Below are 22,179 nucleotides of genomic sequence, written 5' to 3'. Positions count from 1 at the left end.
GGAAGCCCAGGGATGAGAGGTGCCAGGTCCCTGGCTACCTCCTGGCCAGTGGCTGAGAAGCTCTGGTGGGAAGCACCCATGGAGCGGCCGGGCCCATGCGGGGGTCCTCTCTCGGCTAGAGCTGCCTCCTTCCAGGTAGGAGAACACGGTGACCTTGGACAGGGGGCCTGCCTCTCTAAACTCTTCCTTTGTACAAAGGGTGTAAATAGCCCCCAGGGATCCAAGGCCATTAGTGATGATAGTAACCCCACACTTTGCGGGGCCCCAAGGGAAAAATCTTGTCATCATAAGCCTTGTTCTGAAGGCCTGGGGTGGTCAAGGGCCGCCCCCCCCCACAGGCCTCATAGCCCCCCTTCCGCCCAGCTGGAGGCGTCACAGAAGCTCCCACCCGGTGTGGGCGTGGGAAGCTCTGGAGGGAGGTCTCTAGGGGAGACCCGGCGGCCGGCGTGGGAGGTGGCAGAGGCCGGTTCAAGGGTCCTCCTGCGTGCCAGGCCCCGTACACACACTGGTTTTCTTCTGATTTAACTCTCCGGACTGATCCGTGAGGAAGGGCTGTTAGCTCCATTTTGATGATAATAATTAATAATGATAATAATAATAATGGCAACATTGATCGAAGTGCTTACTACCTGCTGGGCCCTGTGCGCATTGTTGTCTGCGTTTCATGGATCTGAGACCATTATTATCTGCATTTCATAGATGTGGAAGGTGCAGTTAAGAGCATTTAAGGACTCGGCCTGTTAAAGATTCCTAACCTCGCTCATGTGTGGAGACCTTGCTCTGTGCTCTGGGCCCAGCCCTCCCTCATTCACCTCCTCCGGCCCTCTGAGGCAGGAAGGACTGTGTCCACCCGCTTTACAGATGAGGAAACAGGGTTTCAGGGGGCGAGGAGACTGGCCGAGGCCGAGGCCCGCCAGCTGGGAAGCTGCAGAGCCAGTCCCTGGTGGAGACCAGCCAGAGCTGGAGATGGGAACCCTGGGCTGGGCTACAAGAGTCTAGGTTCTGTCAGACACTAGACAAGTTGCTTAGCCTCACCAAGCCTCGGTTTCCTCCTCTGTAGAATGGGCACCACGAGGCAGTGCCTCCCTCCCTCTTCGGGATGGCCGTCCGAGGCCCTGCAGCAGCTCAGCCAGCGTTCCCAGGGGCTGCACGCCTGGCAGGCCACTTCTCCCCAGACCTCGTGACAGACAGAGCCTTCTGCCCAGCAGCAGAGGAAGGGCAGCCCCAGAAGCCAGGGTTTGGGAGCTATGGCCTCTGCAAGTTCATCCAGGCCCCCTTACTCTAGAGGCCAGGACCCTAGAGAGGTGAGGTGACCTGTCACACGGTGTGACCCCCTCACCAGGGGGGAGAGAACTGAGGGTGGCCCCAGGGGCTGGGGAGGGTTGGCATTTCACAGGACTCCTCATCACCAGCAGGGCCACCCTCTGAACTGAGAGCTGGCTCGAAGCCAGAGCCCAGTTGACCAGATGACCAGGCACGTCCAAGGGCACAGGGCAGGTGGGGGCGGGGTCCAGGGGTGCCCTGGGTGCAGCGTGGGGTGTTACAGACTCCTGTGAATGACTAAGCCACTTCCCCTGTTAGGCCTTTGTTGCCTCCCCTGAGAAATGGGTCCTGCCCGGAACAGAACCTTCCTCACAGGGTGAGTGTGATGATCAAACGAAATATATGCGTGTAAATGTCTCCGCACAGCGCTGCTGTCTAGAAAGAACTCACATTAACTGTTATTTAAGAAAATCCATATTATATTAAAAAAAAAAGCCAGGGATTCCCAGCTTGATCAGAGGGGCTAAGTGTGGAATCAAAAGGAGCTGGAGGGCTTCCCTGGTGGCGCAGTGGTTGCGAGTCCGCCTGCCGATGCAGGGGACACGGGTTCGTGCCCCGGTCCGGGAAGATCCCACATGCCGCGGAGCGGCTGGGCCCGTGAGCCACGGCCGCTGAGCCTGCGCGTCCAGAGCCTGTGCTCCGCAACGGGAGAGGCCACGGCACTGAGAGGCCCGCGTACCGCAAAAAAAAAAAAAAAAAGGAGCTAGAACTGAGCTGAATCCTTGAACCAACTTGCTAGTTGGTGACCTTCACAGGTGATTCCTCTCCTCTTGTCCTCAGTTTCCTCACCTGTAAAATGGCAAGGAAGAGGCTCAGTAAATCTTATACCCCAGGGAGCAGGTGCTGAGGACAATTGTGGTTGCAGAGTGTGATAAAAAATTGAGAAAAAATATTCCACACTTTTTTTTCCCTCTGAAAATTGGTAAGACACCTGCTCTCAGTTTGAGCAGAGAAGGGCTTGGCCAGCTTGGAGAGCATTCAGACCCCTCGGAGAGGTGGCAGAGCTGAAACCAACCTTTCTGTGATGTGGCCCACCTCAAGACCCCAGGCCACATGTCCGGTGCCCTCCAAAGGGCCTTCTTGGCCATGAGTGGGGACCCCAGGAGCACCCCAGGAGCATCCAGGAGCCACACCTGCTTCCAGATCAATTCAGGCCCCTTGCTGGCCTCAGTGTCCCCAACTGCTGACCGAGACGGTTGGTCAAGGAGAGCTGTGAAGTGCCAGCCACCCAGTGTGGAAGAAATCATTCATTCTTCTTCCCACTTACGCATGTTCCCGGGGGAAGAATTATAAGACACATACAAGTAAAAGGAAGGTAAAAGTCACCTCTTGGGAATTCCCTGACTTCCCAGTGGTTAGGACCCGGAGCTCTCAGCACTGTGGCCCAGGTTCAATCCCTAGTTGGGGGACTAAGATCCTGTAAGCCATGCAGTGCGACCAAAAAAAAAAAGTCACCTCTAAATAAATTTTTTTTTTTTTTTTTTTTTGCGGTACGCGGGCCTCTCACTGCTGCGGTCTCTCCCGCCGCGGACCACAGGCTCTGGACACGCAGGCCCAGCAGCCACGGCCCACGGGCCCAGCCGCTCCGCGGCACGTGGGATCCTCCCGGACCAGGGCACGAACCCGTGTCCCCCGCATCGGCAGGTGGACTCTCAACCACTGCGCCACCAGGGAAGCCCTAAATAAAATTTTTAAAAAAGAAAAAAATATATATGTATATATTAAAAAGCACCTCTAGCCTCACCGCTCAGAGCTCATTACAGTTACCATCTGGGGAAATAACACCCAGGCTGTTTTCTAAATTATAATTATTTTAACAAAAATGGGATCCTACTGTCCATACTGTCTCATCAGCAGGTTTGTTCCCTTAAGAGTCTTCTTAGATCGAGATTTATAACACTCTTAGAAAATGTTTATTTTGAAATACTAATACAATCACGTGGTTCAAAATTCAAAAGGTACAAAAGGGTAAATGGCGAAAAGAATGTGGCAAGAAGGTGCCATTTGAGCAGAGACCTGGAATGATCATGAATCGGTCACGTGAACTTTGAGGGGAAGAACATTCCAGGCAGAAGGAACCCCAGTGCGAAGGCCCTGAGGCTCTGTCACGCATTCACTCTGTGTGACCTTTGGCTGGCTGCGTAACCCATCTGTGCCTCAGTTTCCCATCTTCATAAGGAGGATAATCACAGTACTCCTAAAGCTGTTGGGAGGATTAAATGCGTACTTTTAATGCTAGGTGCTCACAGGTGTGGACTTTCACAAAGGTGGGCATGAGCTTGGCATGGTTGCGAATCAGAGGAGGACAGCAGGGCTGGGGGCGGCAATGGTTAGAGATGGTAAGATCAAAAGTGTGGACCTCATCCTAAGTGCAGTGGGAATCCACTGGAAGATTTGAAGCAGGAGAGACAAGATCTGGGTTTCTTTAAAAATGATGGAGAATGGTTATGGTTGTAAGGGTCGAGAGGAACAGCAGGAAGGAGGCTAGAGGGTAGACCTGCAGTGGCAGCCTGAGATGCCACTGGAGGGATGGGAGTGGCTCCTGGAGATGCTGGGGTCGGGGGGCCTCAGGGGTGATGGGGAGGGAAACCCAGGGTGAAGTCCAGCTTTAGACCTGAGCCCCTTGGTGGATGGTGGAGCTGTCCTCTGTGCTGGGAAGGTCTGGGGAGCAGCAGGTTTTAAGGCAGAAATGCCTGCAGACATCAGGAGGTCACCAGATGCTCATGTCGGTAGCTCAGCGAAGAGGGACATTTGAAAGTCAGACATCATCATAGAGCCAGGACAGCAGGGACCACCTTGGAGAAAGGCGTGAGCCCCTGGCCGCCAAGGTGAGGAGATTGGAAGGGAGAAGGCGGGGCCAGTAAGGCACAGCCAGCAAGGAAGAAGGAGAATGGGGAGGGAGGTGTCGGGGAAGCCCAGAGAACAAAGGGTTTCAGGAAGGAGGGCGTTGTCAGGTCATCAACCGTGTCACCTGCCACTGGAGAGCGATAAACAGAGCATGTGGGGCTCTGAGCACAGTTCCAATTGTTTGTTTCCTCAGGGTCATTTTTAGAAGTAGTAGAATTGCAGGGTCAAAGGGAGGCCCATTTCTAAGGTTCTCTGCCCTCCTAATAAACTAAATCCATTAAACACCTTTGTAGCCAGAGTCGGGGCAAGGATAAGGAGAGGCTGTGCCGCTGAGGATATGGAATTCTGTTTAAGGCAAGTTTCTTTTCACCCAGTGACAGAAAAGTGTTTTCTTGTAGGTCACTGGATATGAATTGATATTCAGAGGTGGGGAAGTCCTTATGTATATCGGAGGGACAGAACCCTGGTGTGGCCATCAGAAATGTACCTCCCTTCTGAATGCTAGGCTTCTGCGTAAACCTGCTTATGATCTTGAACCTCCCTTGGTCTCCATAGAACCCTGGATGGGGGCGGCGAAGGGGCAGCAGGACTCCTCTAGTCCAGGCTCTCCGGAGTGCGGTGGCCTTTGGAGGCTCTTGTCCTCATCAAGACCCCCCTAGAAATTATGACCTGGGACAGAACTCATTTCAACCCTTGTTCTGCTAAGGAGGAGACTGAGAGTCAGGATCAGAGAGAGGAAGCGAATTGCCCAAGGTCACACAGCGCATTGACAGCAGAGATTGACCAGACAAGTGGTAGAGAGTAGGGGCACGTGTTAGAGGCAGAAAACCTGGGTTTGTATCTTGGCTCTGCCGCATACTGGCTGTGTCACCCTGAGTGAGTTGCTTACCCTCTGTGAGCCTCCATTTCGTTACCTGTAAAGTGGGGATAATCTCTAATTCGTACAATTCTTGTGAGGATTTAAAAGAGATTGCAGGGCCTCCCTGGTGGCACAGTGGTTAAGAATCCGCCTGCCAATGCAGGGAACACGGGTTTGAGCCCTGGTCCGGGAAGATCCCACATGCCGCGGAGCAACAAAGCCCGTGCGCCACAACTACCGAAGCCCGCACGCCTAGAGCCCGTGCTCTGCGACAAGAGAAGCCACCGCAATGAGAAGCCCGCGCACCACAACGAAGAGTAGCCCCTGCTCGTGGCAATTAGAGAAAGCCCATGCACAGCAAGGAAGACCCAACTCAGCCAAAAATAAATAAATAAAATAAACAAATTTATTAAAAGAAGAGAGAGATTGCAATGCCAAGTACAGGGATAAGTGCTTAATAATAGCTAAGGGCTTCCCTGGTGGCACAGTGGTTGAGAGTCCGCCTGCCGATGCAGGGGACACGGCTTCGTGCCCCAGTCCGGGAAGATCCCACATGCCGCAGAGCGGCTGGGCCCGTGAGCCATGGCCGCTGAGCCTGCGCGTCCGGGGCCTGTTCTCCGCAACAGGAGAGGCCACAACAGTGAGAGGCCCGCGTACCGCAAAAAGGAACCCACCCAATAAAGCAAAGAGGAAGAGCTTAAGGGAAGGGTGTTTCAGACAGAGGCAAAAGGAGGTGGAAGAGGCCAAGGCCAATTTCTGAAGTCCTTTCCAGCTGTCATGATGAGGCAGGAGAGGGGATAGTAACTCAGGCAGATCTGAATTTAGAAAGCCCAGCATGGTGCCTTTGCTGACCTCTTGTGTGGCTCCAAGCTGTCTCTGTCCCTCTCTGGGCCTCAGCCTCCCGCCCCTACAGCCTCTAATCAGGGGTTGCAAATATTAGTTCTTCACAAGTTTCATTCTTTACTATTCTCTTGCCCCCTGGACAGGGCACTTCGAGAGCAGAGCCTTGTCATCTGTCCCCAGAACACAGTGTCCCCAGCACCCAGCCCAGGTCTGGCATAGAGACAATTTCTCATCAAATGAATGAGGGAATGGATGGATTCATGTCCTTTCCCCTTGGGAGGGTGTGGGTTGAAGCAGGAGCCCTGGCCCCTCACTTACCCTCCACACATGCCTGCAGACCTGCCTCACGTGGGTGGACACTGACCTGCTTGCCAGTTTCTCTGTGCCCTTGTTTTCTTTTCTTTGCTCTCCAGACAATGGCTTTGTTTCTATTGTTCTTTATGGAGAACGAGAACACCTCAGTGGCTAACAAAAGGCTAACAGTGGCTCTCCAGGTGCCCTATTAAGATGCCTTTGATTTTCTCCTTTATACATTTCTCTATTTTCTTCTACAAACATCTGTGGCTTTTCAGATAAAAAGCAATGATGTAAAAGAGAGGAGTGGACCGCTAAAGAAATACAAATGACTTTTAAACATAAGAAAATGCTCACCCTCCTTCACAATAAAATAAACGCAAATGATAACTACCCTGGGAATCCACTTTTCCACCCATGCAATTGGCAAGATCAAAGTTGGCTAACAGTGTGTGTTGGTGAGGAAGCAGCTGGCTCATGCCCTGCAGGGGCATGGGGGTGGAAACCAGTCCTGTCCCTCTGGAGGACAGTGTGGCAATCTGTATGAAAGTGTCAAATGCAAATCACCTTTGACCTAGCCATTGCACTTCCTGGAATTTATCCATCAGATGTGCTCACACATGGAAAGAATGATGTTACCCACCGTAACATTGCTTGTGATGGCAAAATATTGAAAACCTAAATGTCCATCAGCAGGGGACTGGCCAAATACACGACAGTACTTCTTCAACAAGGAGTACTATGCAGCTTTGAAAAAACAAATTAGCCAATGGGGCAGCTCTTATGTGCCAACACAGTCCAGAATAAGGTCCAGGATATAAAGATATGTGGGAAAAGTACAAGGCAGACTCATGTATATAGTCTGCTGCTATCTTTGAGTATAAAAGGGAAATCAAAATATATTCGTATTTGCTTTTAAGTGCATAAAATGTCTCTGGTAAGATCACAAGAAATGTAACTTTGCTTTTGGGGCGTGGAATAAGGATGCTGAGACCTGGAGTGGGAAGGAAGCTTTTCTCCTTTTTGTACCTTTGACTATTTGAATGATATGCTATATCATCCATCCAAAAAAAAAAAAATTTAGAATTTCAAAACAAAATAAAAAGTAAGGAAAAGTTTGAATAAGGAAAAGAAAATAAATCTATTCTGTCCCCTCCTCTTTTAAATTTCCTGGCGTCACTGGCTATGAAAATTGTCGTTGGAGGGAATTCCCTGGTGGTCCAGTGGTTAGGACTCAGCACTTTCACTGCCAAGATCCTGCAGGCCACGCGGCACGGCCAAAAAAAATTTTGTCCTTGGAGACCATGGAGGAAGCAGAGGTCTAGGGGACAGGTGACATGCCCAAGGCCACTGGGTGACTTTGCCAAGGCTCCAGTCACCAGTTATAATTTCCTGCACAACTGGGATGATACCAGATAGGATCCCTGGAATTTTCTGTGCTGTTTCTTGCCTTCTGTGTCTCTACATCTATTTCTGTTTCCAACTTGAGCTGAGGTGTGTAGTTCAACGATTTTTTTTTTTTTTTTTTTTTTGCGGTACGCGGGCCTCTCACTGTTGTGGCCTCTTCCGTTGCGGAGCACAGGCTCCGGACGCGCAGGCTCAGCAGCCATGGCTCACAGGCCTAGCCACTCCGCAGCATGTGGGATCTTCCCGGACTGGGGCACGAAGCCGTGTCCCCTGCATCGGCAGGCGGACTCTCAACCACTGCGCCACCAGGGAAGCCCCTCCACGATTTTTTAGGACTGTTGAGTTCACCCTACCCTAGAGAAGGGCTGTATCAGGCCAGAGGGGAGAACTGACAGGACTACTTTGCTCAGAACAAAGGGAAAGAAATCAGTTAAGATTCAGGAAAGTAGGCAATGGGATTTTCCAATAAGAAATTGAATTACATTTAGAAGACAATAAAATGGTTCTAAGGAGGGATGAAAAGGTCAGATTTGCACTCATCCAAATGAGGAGGGAGTCTCCCCCCTGGGACCTCATTTTCCCAGGGATCTTATTCTTGGAAGAATGGCCGAGAGCCCCAATACCCGCTGTTACAAATGAATCAACTGGGGCCACCACTAATAGATCAAGAAAAAAATACTTCCCATATAGAGGACAGAACTGAGGACTCACATCTGTGATACCCAAAGTGCTTTATAATTGACAATAAGGTGCTGAACAGATGTTGGAAATATATATAGGCCAAGGATGAGTGAGAGGCAGTTTACTAAAATAAATGCCTGGAAAGATGTTCAACTTCACTGCAGCCAGGGAAATGCAGAGTACAAATGACAGGGTACTCTACACCCAGTCGTCTGGGGGACATTCTGGAAGAGGGGGGCTCTCCTCACACTACACAGCTGGTGGGCTGCAACGTTTACAAGTGTTGGCGGGAAGGAATGCAAACACCCCTGGACCCAACTGTCCCCCTCCGCACAATCTCACCTGCAGAAATATAAGACCCTGGTGTAGATGTTATCCACTGTGGCAGAACACTGCAGGCAAGTGGGGGATGCACTCTCCACTGTTGCAGAGTTAGCAGTGCCCCCTCACCCCCAGTGGGGGAGGGCAGCAGGAAGGAGGTACAGAGGCTGGGAATAAGGACTCCAGGGCCAGAGTTCAAAGCTTGAGTTTGTGACTTGAGCATGTGTCTTTATTCCTTTGTGTCTCAGTTTCCTCACTTGTGAAACAGGATATAATACTAGCACATGTTTCATAGAGTTTTGTTGATTAAATGAGCATATGTAGAATGTGTTTAAAACAGTGCCTGGCCCAGAAAGGTGTTACTTAACTATTTGTTAAGTAAATGTCTTAGAGGGATCCCTATGAGCTTATTGTTGAGCAAGAAAGTTAAGATACAAAAAATCTTGTCTGCATCAACAAGGCCCTATAAGGAGTTCCCTGGTGATCTGCTGGTTAGGATTCCTTGCTTTCACTGCCGTGGCCTAGGTTCAATCCCTGGTCTAGGAACTGAGATCCTGGAAGCCAGGTGGGGCGTGCCACCTCCCCCCGCCACCAAAAAACCCCCCAAACTAAAACAAAAACCAAAAACAAAAAAGATCAAGGCCTTATAGATGTCTAGGTGTGACCGGGATTTCATGAGCACAGACAACCGTGGGACACACACTTGGCTGTCAATAGAATTACCAAAGGAGAACCGGGGTTGGAGATCGGGGGCAAGGGTTAAGCAAAAGAGAAATCATTTAAAGCCTCTTTATGATTATTTTTTATTCAGTTTTTAAATTATAATGTATAAAGAAAGTTTCAATGATTAAAAAAAAAGAACACCGAGAGAGAAAAGGACTTGTCTGTCTCCCATGCGGCAGGGGTGGGGCACCCTGCAGTGATATGAAAAGTAGAAGTCCAGCCAATGACAGAGTCTTCTCAACATATTTGTTTATTTCAAAATCAAACAATCTCTGATAATTATTTATCCCCAATGCCTGCAGGAAAGAGGGAGGGGCTACTGGTACTGAAACGCCATCAGTTGTTAAGGGACTGCCTTTTATCTGAGGAAACTTCTCTGGAGGGTTTTTGCAGCAATTCCCCCACCTCCACCCAAACACACACACCTTTCCAGATCTCAGCTGTAGAAAGGGAACCTCCATACTACTTTTTTCCATGCTAGTTGGGGCCAAGAAGGTCATAGACAGAAAAAGCTCTGAAAACTCCAAGACAAATGGGAGTCTTCCACCCCCAGGTAGGACAGATTATTGCCCCCTCCGTGGGTGGCTCTCCCACACATTCCATTTGATCAGATGACGAATCTGATCTTGTCATCCCTCCTTAGAACCATTTTATTGTCATCTAAATGGAATCCAATTTCTTATAAGGCTACAAGGTCCTGCTGGATCTGGCATCCTGTCACCCCAGGGCTCTCTGACTGCGTTCCATCTCCAGGTCTCGTGAGGCCAGGATGTCGCCTCTTCCAGGAAGCCTTCCCAGGCTGCCCAGGAACGGTTAGGAGCCCCAGTAGCGTAGGTGCCTGGTTTTTGGCCTATTGCCCCACAATCGAGCTCTCAGATTCGACAGACCAGAGGCCGCATCCCCGCCGCCCTGGGTCTCTGCGTTGGGTCGGGACGTTTGGGGGCCAGGATTCAGCGACCTCCCTAAGGTGTCCGCCAGTTCTATCATTCTATCCCGGCTCGAAGCTGGTTCTGACCTGGAGCAGGGCTGCTGACTGGGACTGGCTAATTTGCGGGGCGCGGCCGGGTGCTTGAGAGGATGATGACGAAAGGAGCGCGTATTTCTCTAAGGCAGTGGACTCGCTCGGTACCGTGCCCCTCATAAACATGAATGAAGCTCTCCGCCCCGCCCCGGGGCCTGCCCCTCACAAGGATGGCGTCCCGCAGATTCTTATTGGTGCCGGTGGGCTCGTTGGGCAACGCTGAGTGGCGGAGGGCGGAGGAGAGTCGGGGGCGGGGCCAGGAGGGGGCGGGGCGTATTCGGTCCGGGCCTAGCGTGCCGCCGGTTGCATCTCTACTATGTCGCGGGCACGCTGCCACCTGCGCGCGGCTCTCTTCCTGGCAGCGGTTTCTTCGCGTGGTGCAACAACCGGGGTCGCAGCGAGGCGAGTATTGAGCGCGTGGCCTGCGCCGCAGGAGCCCAGCATGGAGTATCAGGTATTGGAGGGAGGTCCTGCAATGACACGTGAGCCGGGCCTGAGGCGCTTGGCATCTGGCCTCCGCCAGCTGAGAGAGGGGCCAAGAGCCTGGGACTGGGGGACTCGGGGGGGCGGGGACATCCTGGATTTCGGAGGTGGGGACAGGCACCAGGAAGTTGGACCCGGGGTACCGGATTTGGGAATTCTGAGGCTGAAGTGTACCGCGTTAGCGCGTGGGAAGGGACGCCGTGTGATAGGACCAAGAGATCCAGTGGCTCAGCTGAGGTTCTGGAGTTCCAGTGTCTCCGGACTCAGAACCAGCAGTTGGGGTGGGGGAGGGGAAGGGATTCAGGAGTTCAGACTTGGGAGATCCAGAGTATAGGTCTGGGTTGGCGTCTCTAGGATTCAGGAGATGAAGATCCAGGTGCCTGGAAGTGGGGAGCAGGCAGGACTCGGAGCAGTGGGGGTGGTGCAAGAATCTGGAAAACAGAAAGCTTCCTCCTGGCTCTGTGCCAGGGGCCAGTTGCCAGAGACCAGAACCTGATGCTGGCCAGGCAGGTGGCACCGGTGTGATGAGAGTGGGTCCTCCAACCAGCCACTGAGGCCCTGAGGGGAAATAAACATCACCCCCACTTCTACCCCCCCCCAAGTGGAAGTATAGTATAGTCCTGAGGTTATACCTACTTGCCTTCTTGTCTGAGTGACCCTGACACACCCTTCCTACCCCTGAGACTCCTCTTCCCCATCTGGTTGCTTCAAGCAACTCTTCTCTGGGTCAGAATGTGGAACCCCAATCCTCATGCCCAATCCTGGGCATGGAAGCCTCCAGGAATTCCTAGTTCTAATCCCTTCAGTTCTAAGACCCCACCCTTCTGTAGTTCTGGCCCTGCCCTAAGAGGGGCCCAACATAGTGGTGGACCATGGAGAGAATGAGGGCAAAAGCCTGAGAGTGAAGCCTGGGGAGGCCGAACAGGAAGCAAGGATAGTCCCGTTAGTCATTTTGCCTGCTTTGCCTGACACTCCCTGGGTGGGTCTGAACTGCCCCAGGCTCCCATTTCTGCTAGAACTGGAAAGATGCCACTTCTTTCTCACCGGTGCCTAACCTCTAGGCTGGGGAAACAGGGCTGGCACGGCAGGCCTGGCCCCTGGCCTGGCCACTGGTATGCTGGCTTCCCCTGTCCCTATGGATCCCTAATGAACCTTAACCTGCCACCTGGGGACTCATTGCCAGGATGCCGTGCGCACACTCAACACCCTGCAGACCAATGCCAACTGCTTGGAGCAGGTGAAGCGCCAGCGGGGTGACCCCCAGACACAGCTGGAAGCCATGAGGCTGTACTTGGCACGGAGTGGGCTGCAGGTAAGGTGGGGAGGGCCTCTGACCACTCCCCGTTCCCATCTGTCTGTGAGTCCTGTGGCTGAGGCGGGGACCTTGTCCGTCTGTCCTAGGTGGAGGACTTGGACCAACTGAACATCATTCACATCACTGGGACCAAGGGGAAGGCGAGCCACAGGACCCAGGGGTAGGACGTGCACTTGGTGGGGTGGGGGTGGGGGACCTGCCCAGACAAGACCTTTCCTTTCTAGGGCTCCACCTGTGCCTTCACTGAACGTATCCTCCGGAGCTATGGCCTGAAGACGGGATTCTTTAGGTACTGAGGTACAGAGGGGTGTGGTGTCTCCTAGCTCTCTGGGGGGTCTGGAACCAGCCAGCACCTCAGGGCCAGGGTCACCCCCAGCAGCTCAGCTGCATGTCTCTCTGCCTAGTGTTCATTCATTCAACAAACATTCAATTAGCATTTACCAGTTGGCCCAAGTTTATGGCAATCTTTAATTTTCATAATGGAAAGAAATTGGGGAGGGGGGCAGCAACTTGAATGGATAAACGAAATACACAGCTGGAATTGTCAGATATCTTTTTATTTATTTGGCCACGCTTAGCGGCATGCAGGATTAATTAATTCCCCAGCCAGGGATCGAACCATGCCCCCTGCTTTGGAAGTGCAGAGTCTTAACCACTGGACCACCAAGGAAGGCCCTCAGATATCTTTTTATTAACTTAAATTCCTTATACAGTTTTTAAATCACATAGAAATATTTATCAACTAGGGCATCTTTGCCATAAGGAGCAGAAAACCAGGCTAGTAAGGGCTTAAACAATAAGCGCAGTTTATGACAGCTCTGTTGAGACCTCCCTGGTGAGCAGCGGAAGGGAGCCCTTCTGCTGTGCCAGCCTCAGCTGCTGCTTTGCCCTCCAGGCAGCACCCCCTCTTGGTTGCATTCAGGCATCTAAACTCACACCAGAGGATGGGGGGGCAGGGTGATTAGACATGGGTCTCCCTTCCCTGGAGCTGTTACCTGCCTTCTTAAGCCTGTCAGCGGTAGAGCAGTGGGATTCACACGATGGTAGATTGCTCAGGATTTGGTCCTTAAGCTTGGGGCTTTCAAGAGTTTTGCCTCCTTTTATTTCACCCGTTCCGTCAAGTGACCTCTGTAAGCATCTGAAACCTGCTGACTGAGGTCATCTCAGACCAATGTGTTTTCCCTCAGCAGTTCTTCATTCAAATTAAAGAAATGGAGTGGATTCATAATACCAGAGGGCCTTTGAGGATTTAAATATAAGCCAACAATCTCTCTTCCAAAATAATGTTTGGGGTAAAAACCCAGCCTTTGACTTGGGCCCATGTGGCCTCATGGGCCAGTCTGGGAATGCAGCTTGAACACGGCAGATGGGGCCTTGCCCTCAAGGGCAGGAAGACAGACATTATGGGGGCAGATGTTGGCCGAGTTACTGATCGATGTGGGATGGGGGAAGCATGGGGGGCTGTGGGAGCCCAGAGAGCATGCCTGAGCAATCTGGTGGGGTGGGGTCCTTTCTCTTTTTTGGAGGAGCCGTCTTAGTTGAGACCTGTGGAGTAAACATGTGTATAGGCCTGGAGTTAGAAAATTTTGGTGGGGGGGAGCTGGAGGAACTAATAATAGCCCAGAGTGGCTGGGGCATAGGGAACTACCAAGGGATGTGTGAGAGGTGAGGCCAGTGGCATGAGAACCGCCGGGGCCTGGTAGGCTGAGATGTGGAGCTGGGACTCTAAAGGGCAGGGGGAAGCGACAGAAGGGTTTTCAGTAGGGCAGTGACATAGTTAGATTTGTTTCTCTGAAAGGCAGGTCTGACTGTGGGGAGGGGGACAGCCTGGGGGTCTTGGGAAGGGAGTCCTGATGACCCTAGGTCTCTCGGTAGCTCTCCCCACCTGGTGCAGGTGCGTGAGCGGATCCGAATCAATGGGCAGCCCATAAGCCCCGAGCTCTTCACCAAGCACTTCTGGCACCTCTACCACCGGCTGGAGGAGACCAAGGTGCCCATGCCAGAGGGCTGGTGGGTGGGCAGGGTAAGGGGCCCGGAGTGGGTGGGTAGACCCAGAGGGCACTGCACATCCCGGGACACCATCTTCCCCAGGGCAGAGGCTGCAGGGGCCCCGAGCTCTGATGTGATCCTGTCCACAGGATGACAGCAGCTGTGTCTCCATGCCTGGCTACTTCCGCTTCCTCACACTCATGGCCTTCCATGTCTTCCTCCAAGAGAAGGTGTGTGTGCCCACCACTCCCCAGAACCCTGTGTCCCAGGCCTTGGGAAGGGGAATCTCAGCAGACTAGGGGCTCCTGCGTGGTATTCGGGAGCCCCTGTACCCCCTGCCATGCCCTCTGATCCTCTTCAGGTGGACCTGGCAGTGATGGAAGTGGGCATCGGCGGGGCTTACGACTGCACCAACATTGTCAAGTGAGGGGGAGTGGCTTGAGGAGAGGGATGGTGGCCGGGAGCCCGGTGGCCGGGGTCCAGGGCATCACGGCTCTTTCATTTCCCCCAGGAAGCCTGTGGTGTGTGGGGTCTCCTCTCTTGGCATCGACCACACTGGCCTTCTGGGGGACACGATGGAGAAGATCGCATGGCAGAAAGGGGGCATTTTTAAGGTGACCAGGCAGCTCTGGGGAGGGAGGTACATGGATGGCCCGGGCCCCAAGATTCAGGGAAGTGGGGGCGGGTGTGGCACGGTTATTTGTATCCTCCTGACTCAGGACGAGGTCTTGGGCGTCAGTGGGGTCTGGGTTCTCGTCCCAGCTCTGCATGGGACTGGAACAAGTTGAGCCCCATCTCTGGCCTTAGTTTCCCCATCGAGGGGTCCCCAAAGGTTTGATGGGGGGGAAGGCTGAGTGGGCCATCCAGAACCAGGGATGTGGGGGCCAGTGATGGGAGACGGAGGACCCTGGGCTCACTCTCCGTGTCCTCCACAGTGTGGCGTCCCCGCCTTCACTGTGCTCCAGCCTGACGGGCCCCTGGCAGTGCTGAGGGACCGCGCTCAGCAGATCTCAGTGAGTCTGATTGGGACAGCTGGGTGGGGGGTTGGCTGACTGGGGAGGTACTTTACCCTTTGGGGCCTCAGTTTGCTCATCTGTGCTCGTCCAGCTGGAGGACATCTCGGTTCTAGGAACAGGACTTGGTGGGTTGTGGTTGATGGGGAAAGATGGAAGGGCTGATGGCATCAGGGAGGGCCTGCTGGCCAAGGAGGCAGCAGCAGCAGCTCCCCTGACCAGCTGCTGCCCATCTCCTCTGTAGTGTCCCCTCTACCTGTGCCCACCACTAGAAGCCCTGGAGGAAGGGGGGCCGCTGCTGACCCTGGGCCTGGAGGGGGAGCACCAGCAGGCCAACGCCGCCTTGGCCTTGCAGCTGGCTCGCTGCTGGCTGCAGCAGAAGGGCTACCGGGGTAAGTGGGCAGGTGAGTGGGTGGGCAGGGGACACGTGGAACCTGCCTCTGAGGGCCCTTAGGTGAGGCCTGAGCACACTGAGTCCCACACAGCCCTCCCTCTCCCTTCCCTCCCCTCCCCTGCCCAGATACTGGAGAGCTGAAGGCGTCCAGGCCAAGCCTCCTGGGGCAGCTGCCCCTGGCACCTGTGTTCCAGCCCACGTCCCACATGCAGCATGGTGAGTTGGACCTTCCTGCCCAGCCAGGCTGCTTCAGATGTTTCTTTTGGTCTCCTGTTTGAGAGGTGGGGACAATTCAAGATGGTGCCTTAAGAGAAAGGACTGAAGTCAGTGAGCTTCCCACACCTTGAGTTCATGAACTCTCTCTGAGCCCATTTCCCCACCTGCCAAATGAGACGATGATAGGGCGCACTGTGAGGTGACATCACTAAGGGGCTGAGTCCAGAGCCTGGCAGATTCGGGATAAAGTGCCCAGCCACTGGTAGCTGCCGAACTACCATCCTTGTCACCATCGTCACAAGACCATGAGGTTCTTGAGGACGGTGATATTGCCAAGCTTCTTGCTTGCCCCCGAGGCCTTCAGCACACAGTAGGTCCTCGTGGCTGTTAAGCCCCTTCAGCAGTTGGTTCCAGTGTGCCCACTGTGTGCCAGGCCCCGTGTCAGGGCCATGACACAGTCCTGGAGCTAGGTGGATTACATCCCAGCCCCAAGTGTCACTTGCTCTGTGACCTAATCTCTCTGAGCTAAGGGTTCTCTGCCTGAAACTTGGGACTGATATACGAGAGCAGCCCCCTCTCAGGGCCGCCTGGATGATTCCACCAGATGAGGCAGCCAAAGAGCTGATCCCAGTGGCTAGTGCCCAGTAAGAGGCTCCTGGGCTGTCAGAGCGGCCAGCAGCGGGGGCGGGTAGTGTGCGCGAGTTGAGGACTGGAGTGGGAGGATGTAGAAGGGCAGCCTCGCGGCTGCCGCTGGAGGACTACCTTGCTCCCCTCCCCCAGGGCTTCGGGACACGGAGTGGCCGGGCCGGACGCAGTTGCTGCGGCGGGGCCCCCTCACTTGGTACCTGGACGGCGCGCACACCACCAGCAGCATGCAGGCCTGCGTGCGCTGGTTCCGCCAGGCGCTGCAAAGCCGCGAGAGGCCGGGCGGGTGAGCTGCGGACAGAGGCGGGGCTGGGGCGGGACCTCGGGTAAGGATGGGGAGGGACCGGGGACGGAGGCGGGACTTGGCCAGTGGAGAGGGGAGGAACTTTGAGGAAGGATGGAGCGGGGCCCCGGGCAGGACTGGGCCAGTGGGGAGGGGCGGGGCCTCGGGGAAGGATGGGGCGGGTCGCAGGGACGGGGTCGGACTGGGACAGTAGGGAGGCGGGAAGTTTTTGGAGGAAGGATGGGGCGGGGCCCGCGGAGAAGGGGTGGGAGGCGCCGCTCTGACCCTCCTCTCCCCCCCCGCTCCTCACCACTCACACAGCGGGTCTGAGGTGCGTGTCTTGCTCTTCAACTCCACTGGGGACCGGGATTCCGCGGCCCTGCTGAAGCTGCTGCAGGTGAGGGGCTGCCTGGGGGATGGACAGCAGGCAACCCAGCCCTGGTTCTGGCTTTGACCCCCAGCAGCGGTGCCTTCATCCCTGAGCCTCTGTTTCCTCAACTGTAGAATGGGAGTGATTTTTCCTCTCCCCCCTGAATTGTACTGAGGATTAAATGTGAAAGCACTGGGCACAGGGAAGTCAAGTCACAGGTCATTGTACTCATTCTCCTCCATGGTCACACTCCAGCCCAGGATTACAGTGAGGACCAGGTGAGTCGTGTAAGGCGCAGGCTCTGGATTCACCTGTCAGGCCCTTTGAGCCGCTAGCATGTGACCCTGGATAAGAGATGGCATTTCTGAGCCTCAGTTTGCCTCTCCATAGAACAGGGCTGCTACTAGGATACCTGCTTCTAAAGTTCCGTTTAAGGAGTCACTGGGCTATAGAGCATATAGGGAGGGGCCCTCCTCTGCCCAGGGAAACTGAGCCTGCCCTAGACTGTCAGGGCTGAAATGGTTCCTAGTGATTGTTTCCCATTTCACAGACCAGGATGCTGAGGCTGTTCTTCATATCCTTTGTGCTCAGTAGCTGGGTCACCTTAAGCAAATGCAGCCCCCCGCTCCAGCCTCTGTCTCCCCATCTGTGTGGGGCCATGCGGCCCAGGCCACAGGCCAGGCAGGGTATATTGAGGTAGATGGGGGACACGGAAGTGTTGTGGCTCGGTTTATGCAACATCACTCCAGTTCAGCTGGTGGGGGGGGCATCTCCAGAGATGGGGACGTGTATGTGGACTCCGGGGGTGCTGTGTGGAAGTTGGGATAGGGGGCATCCTCTCAGGGCTCTGACACTGAGCTTCTCCCCTTGGCCTTCTAGCCCTGCCAGTTTGACTATACCGTTTTCTGCCCTAACCTGACAGAGGTGTCATCCACGGACAACGCAGGTGAGAGGTGACAGGCCTGGTCTCTCCGGTGGGCGGGGGGCGGAGGGCCCTGAGGTGGATTGCTCTGTTGGTGACGGTGAGCGCTTTTGAACTGAAGGTCTTGGGTAGGAACTAGGTTTGTTTTATCGTATAAATAAATAACCTTTGGTACATTGTGAGTTTTGCACGTGACTGCAATACTGAAAAGAGAATTGTTGGTGAAACTATTTTTCAAAATGCAGGTTACAACCCAGGGATGGTTCTTGAAGTCAGTTTAGTGGGTCTCAACCAGCATTTTAAATTTTAAATAAAATAGAGAAGAGAGTGTCAGTGTGTCTCGCACAAAGTTAAGGGTAGGTATTATTTGATGAAGATTCTGTTCCAAACATATATGTACACATATGTGAGTACTGGGTTGCCACTGTAAAATGTATTTTTTTTTACTGTGGATCATGTTAAAAGTTTTTTTTGAAATAATCTAAAAAATACAGATCCCGAGGCCCCACATCAGACTGTGTGGGGACAGTGCGGGAGTCTGCATTTGTAGAAGTACTTATGCCCGCCTGGTGATGGCTCCTGTCTGTTTTACAGATGAAGGCAGTAAGGCTAGGGCAGAAAGATGTGCTTGGTAGGCAGAAGCCCCAGCTTAGAAGCTAAACTGCCTGGCCCTGTTTCTCACCAGCTCTGTGACGATGGGCAATCACTGAACTTCCTGAGCCCCGGTTTCCTCATAGCACCCACTGTAAGGACGGATGATGCTTGTATAAAGCCTGGCATTGCGCAGGTGCTCACAGCGTGCTTCCCCCTCCCCGACCCTCGGCTGCCTCGCTGACGCGCCCGTCCCTGTGCCCCGCAGACCAACAGAACTTCACAGTGACCCTGGACCAGGTGCTGCTCCGCTGCCTTGCACACCAGCAACACTGGAGCCGCCTGCACGAGGACCAGGCCAGCCCGGAGCCCGGTGGGCCCGCACCCCTGCTGCTGGCACCCCGCCCAGCCCACACCCACAGCGCCAGCTCCCTCGTCTTCAGCTGCATTTCCCACGCCTTGCAGTGGATCAGTCAAGGCCGGGACCCTGTCTTTCAGCCACCCAGTCCCCCAGGGGTCCTCTTTGCCCACCCTGTGGCAGGCAGTGGGGCCGTCGTCCTCCAGGAGGCTGCTGCCATCCACGTGCTGGTCACAGGCAGCCTGCACCTGGTGGGCGGCGTGCTGAAGCTGCTGGAGCCCTCCCTGTCCCAGTAGCCAAGGCAGTGGGGCTGGAGGTGGGCTTCCCCCACACCTGCCCTGCATTTCGCCATGAACTAAATCACGTGCTTTTCGTGCCTTCCTCGTTCTGTCTAGACTGGCCCCAGGGACTTGGGCTCTGAGCGGTGAAATAGAGGGCCGGGGGCAGGAAGCTGAGATCTGTCTCTGAGCCTCAGGTGCCCCTGGCCTCTCCTTCCTAGTTCTCTGGCTGTTGGAGTAGACCTGAGCCTCCGGCCCACCTCCCCTCCCACCCTGTCTGCTTCCTGCCTCAGGCGCAGCTGATCGGGTAAACTGCCTGACCTAGCCTGGGGTCCTGCCGGATACTGGCTGCTGGTTGATAGATTTCCTCCTCCCAGTGGCCTTCTGGGAGGGGAGAGGGTCCTTGCCTGGGGCCCCGTTGGGGCAGAGGGGGGCTGGAGTGATTTAAAGCCTTTAACTTTTTTTTTTTTTAAAAAAAGCATTGGCTGAACATTTGATTGACTCTTGACTTCTAGCTCCCTCGGCAGACAGTAGGGGGCTGGGGGCTACAGCTGGTACAGGAACTGGGTTGTGTAGGAGCCTGGGCTTTGTGGCTTGGGACAAGCCCCCCCCCCTCCCTCTGAGCCTCAGGTGGCCTGTCTGTGAAATGAGAAGAATGGATTGATGTCCGTTGACCACGTGCCATGCACCACTTTGCAGACCTCCTCGCAGAGAGACCTTGTGATCGCAAATTCTCATACCCGTTTTACAGATAAGGGAACTGTGCCTGGCTTAAAGAAGCCATGGGACCTGCCTACGGTCACACAGCCAATAAGTGGCAGGTCCAGGATTTGAACCCAGAACTGTTTCCCCCCGCAACCCCAGTTTAGGTGCCACTATCCTTCTCTCAGCCCAGCCCAACACTGGTTTCATGGTCTGATTTATTGGTGGTGAGTATATAGGGGTGGGCCCAGGACAGGCAGCCTGGCTGCCCGGTGGGGGGTCTCTGTGTGACAGTTGCAGGGAGGAGCTAGGCTCCCCCACTCACTCCCAGGCTGGGCGCCGCTAGGCTTCTGTTTCCCCCGCCAAAGTTGGGCCAGTCCAGATGTAGAGGCCGATGGGAGCAGGTCCGGGTGGCTCTGGGCTGGCTGTTTCCATGGAGGAGGCGCCGTCAGCCTGGGTGGGCTGGGCTGAGTCCGTTTTGGAGTTCTCAGCTCCTGCCCAGCCCACGTCACCGAGTACTGGGTCCAGGTTAAAATTACAGGGACTTGGGTTGCTACAGCAATGTGGACATATAGCGCAGCGGACTCTCTCTCCGTGGTGCTGGGCAGCCGTACCCCAGGCCCACTGGGTTTGAAGGTTCGTGCTGGGGTGGGGGGACGCCAAGGTGTTCCAAGCTGGTGCCCCCACTGGCAGCAGGCCTTGGAGAGGGAGGCAGGAGGGGTGGGCACAGAGGGCCTTGTCCATCCTTGCTCGAGTGGAGGGGTTGGGGTCCCAGGATAAGTTCGTGGCCACTGGTTCCCAGCTGGTGGCCGCTCAGTCTCTCCTGTTGGGCGAGGGCTGGCTGGGCGGCCCCCAGGACTCCGGGCTGGGCACTACGCCATGCTGCTGGTGGAGCAGGGGGTGCTCTGGGTGCTCCCGATGCTGTGGTTGGTGCTACTGCTCTCCGAGGAGGCCGGGGCAGCCACCGCCACCACGGGCTCCCGCTTGCCGGGGTGACCTGGGGGCAGGGGCGGAGGTCAGGGCCCCGGCCAGGGCTCCCCACTCCCGCAGAGGCTTCGCCGGGCTCCCCCAGGTGGTGGTGGAGGAGTCCTGAGCACTCATCGTGGGGGCCTGGGATACTCACGCGTGTGCAAGTAGATGTACCAGAGCGCGGCGGTGAGCAGGGCCCCGATGAGGAAGGCACCAAAGGTGATGCCCAGCACGGCGGGCAGGACGAGGCCTTTGTCTGCGCAACCAAGGGCAGGACAGCTGTGGTCAGCACTGCCGCCCCCTCCCTGCCCCCCTACCCTGTTGTGCTGGCCAGGAGCACAGGCTTCGCTGCCAGTCTCAGCTCAGCTACTGACCCTGACTTCTCTGAACCCCAGTTTCCTCACCTAGCAAATGGGTTCATCACACCCACGCCTGACACTAAGCCGTGGTTGCTATGACCATCCACCCGGAGGGCCCAGCCAGGCCTTTGGGCCATGCCTCTGCCTCCCAAGGCTGGTAGAGACACATTTTTAGGGAGGATGCATGGTATAATCTGAGCAAAGTGTGAGTGGGGGCGGAGAGTCCGAGTCCCGCTGTGTGCCCTTAAGTCAGTGCCTGCCCCTCTCTGAGCCCTATACCATGGTAGGGATAAGCCGGAGCACCTCTGAGGGCTCTTCAGCTCTGCTCTTGGGTTTTCCCAACCTTCACTCTTTCCACACTCCCTATCCCTGTGTGACTATGGGCCAGGCAGCCTCCCCTTAGGCCTCTGAGTTCCCATCCCTGCAATGGGGTCATTAGCCTGCCCTGTTGGTTGCAGGCTGGGTGTAGGGGCTCCATCCAGGCCCAGGTGGGATGGCAAAGAGGCAGATGCCTCTCCCACCTCTGCCTTCAGTGTCAGGGACTCTTCTGCCCAGGCTGGAGGGAGCTGGGCTGAGGGCTGAGGCGTACCCTCCACAGTAGGGGCCTTAAGGAAGGTGAGGTCAGTGCTGCCCCAAGTCTCATCCTAGGAGGCCCCATCCCCCGCCCCCCAGCAAGGTGAGCCAGCAACCTTGGGGATCAAGAAGAACCAAAGGCCTGGAACCCGGGCCCACGGGGTGGTCACGAACAAAGGCTCTCCATCTGGAAGATGCAGCTGTGGACCCTACTCTCTGGGGTCCTCCCTGCTGTGTGCCTAGACCCATCCCTCTGGGCCGTCCATCGTGCCCCACTCTGACCTCAGCCCCTGGAACCCTGGAGAGACTTAGAACTCACCATGCAGGCCAGGGCTGACAATGTTCAGGCGTGTGGAGACAGTCCTCTGGACGTCCTTGGGGAGGAAGAGGACACAGTGTG

General features: G+C 55.0%; 2 protein-coding genes across 5 annotated transcripts in view; one reads left to right on the top strand and one right to left on the bottom strand.

Moving 5' to 3' along the window:
• Nucleotides 1–19,671, top strand: FPGS (folylpolyglutamate synthase). Of its 4 annotated transcripts, none has more exons than XM_060154280.1 (15): nt 1–135; nt 11,986–12,114; nt 12,204–12,257; nt 12,342–12,406; nt 13,993–14,107; nt 14,256–14,336; nt 14,468–14,529; nt 14,618–14,720; nt 15,042–15,119; nt 15,364–15,511; nt 15,640–15,729; nt 16,510–16,660; nt 16,979–17,054; nt 17,907–17,973; nt 18,809–19,671. In XM_060154280.1, exons 1-15 carry the CDS (start codon nt 13–15, stop codon nt 19,192–19,194), a joined length of 1,728 nt encoding a protein of 575 aa, XP_060010263.1. In that variant the 5' UTR covers nt 1–12; the 3' UTR covers nt 19,195–19,671. The 4 variants fall into 4 exon arrangements, with proteins under 4 accessions (XP_060010263.1, XP_060010262.1, XP_060010265.1 ...); XM_060154279.1 differs by lacking the exon at nt 1–135 and adding an exon at nt 10,611–10,773; XM_060154282.1 differs by lacking the exons at nt 1–135; nt 14,256–14,336 and adding an exon at nt 10,611–10,773.
• Nucleotides 19,672–20,079: 408 nt separating this feature from the next.
• Nucleotides 20,080–22,179, bottom strand: part of ENG (endoglin) — a 29,811-nt gene continuing 27,711 nt past the window's right edge. The window contains exons 13-15 of the mRNA XM_060154278.1: nt 22,099–22,153; nt 21,002–21,103; nt 20,080–20,875 (exon numbers count right to left, since the gene is read on the bottom strand). Of these exons, the coding sequence (XP_060010261.1) occupies nt 20,751–20,875; nt 21,002–21,103; nt 22,099–22,153 (282 nt within the window). The 3' untranslated portion in view covers nt 20,080–20,750. The remainder of the gene's footprint in view (nt 20,876–21,001; nt 21,104–22,098; nt 22,154–22,179) is intronic.

The sequence above is a fragment of the Lagenorhynchus albirostris genome, chromosome 7, assembly GCF_949774975.1.
Source record: "Lagenorhynchus albirostris chromosome 7, mLagAlb1.1, whole genome shotgun sequence".
NCBI lineage: Eukaryota > Metazoa > Chordata > Mammalia > Artiodactyla > Delphinidae > Lagenorhynchus > Lagenorhynchus albirostris.
This window is presented reverse-complemented; position numbering and strand designations above follow the sequence as displayed.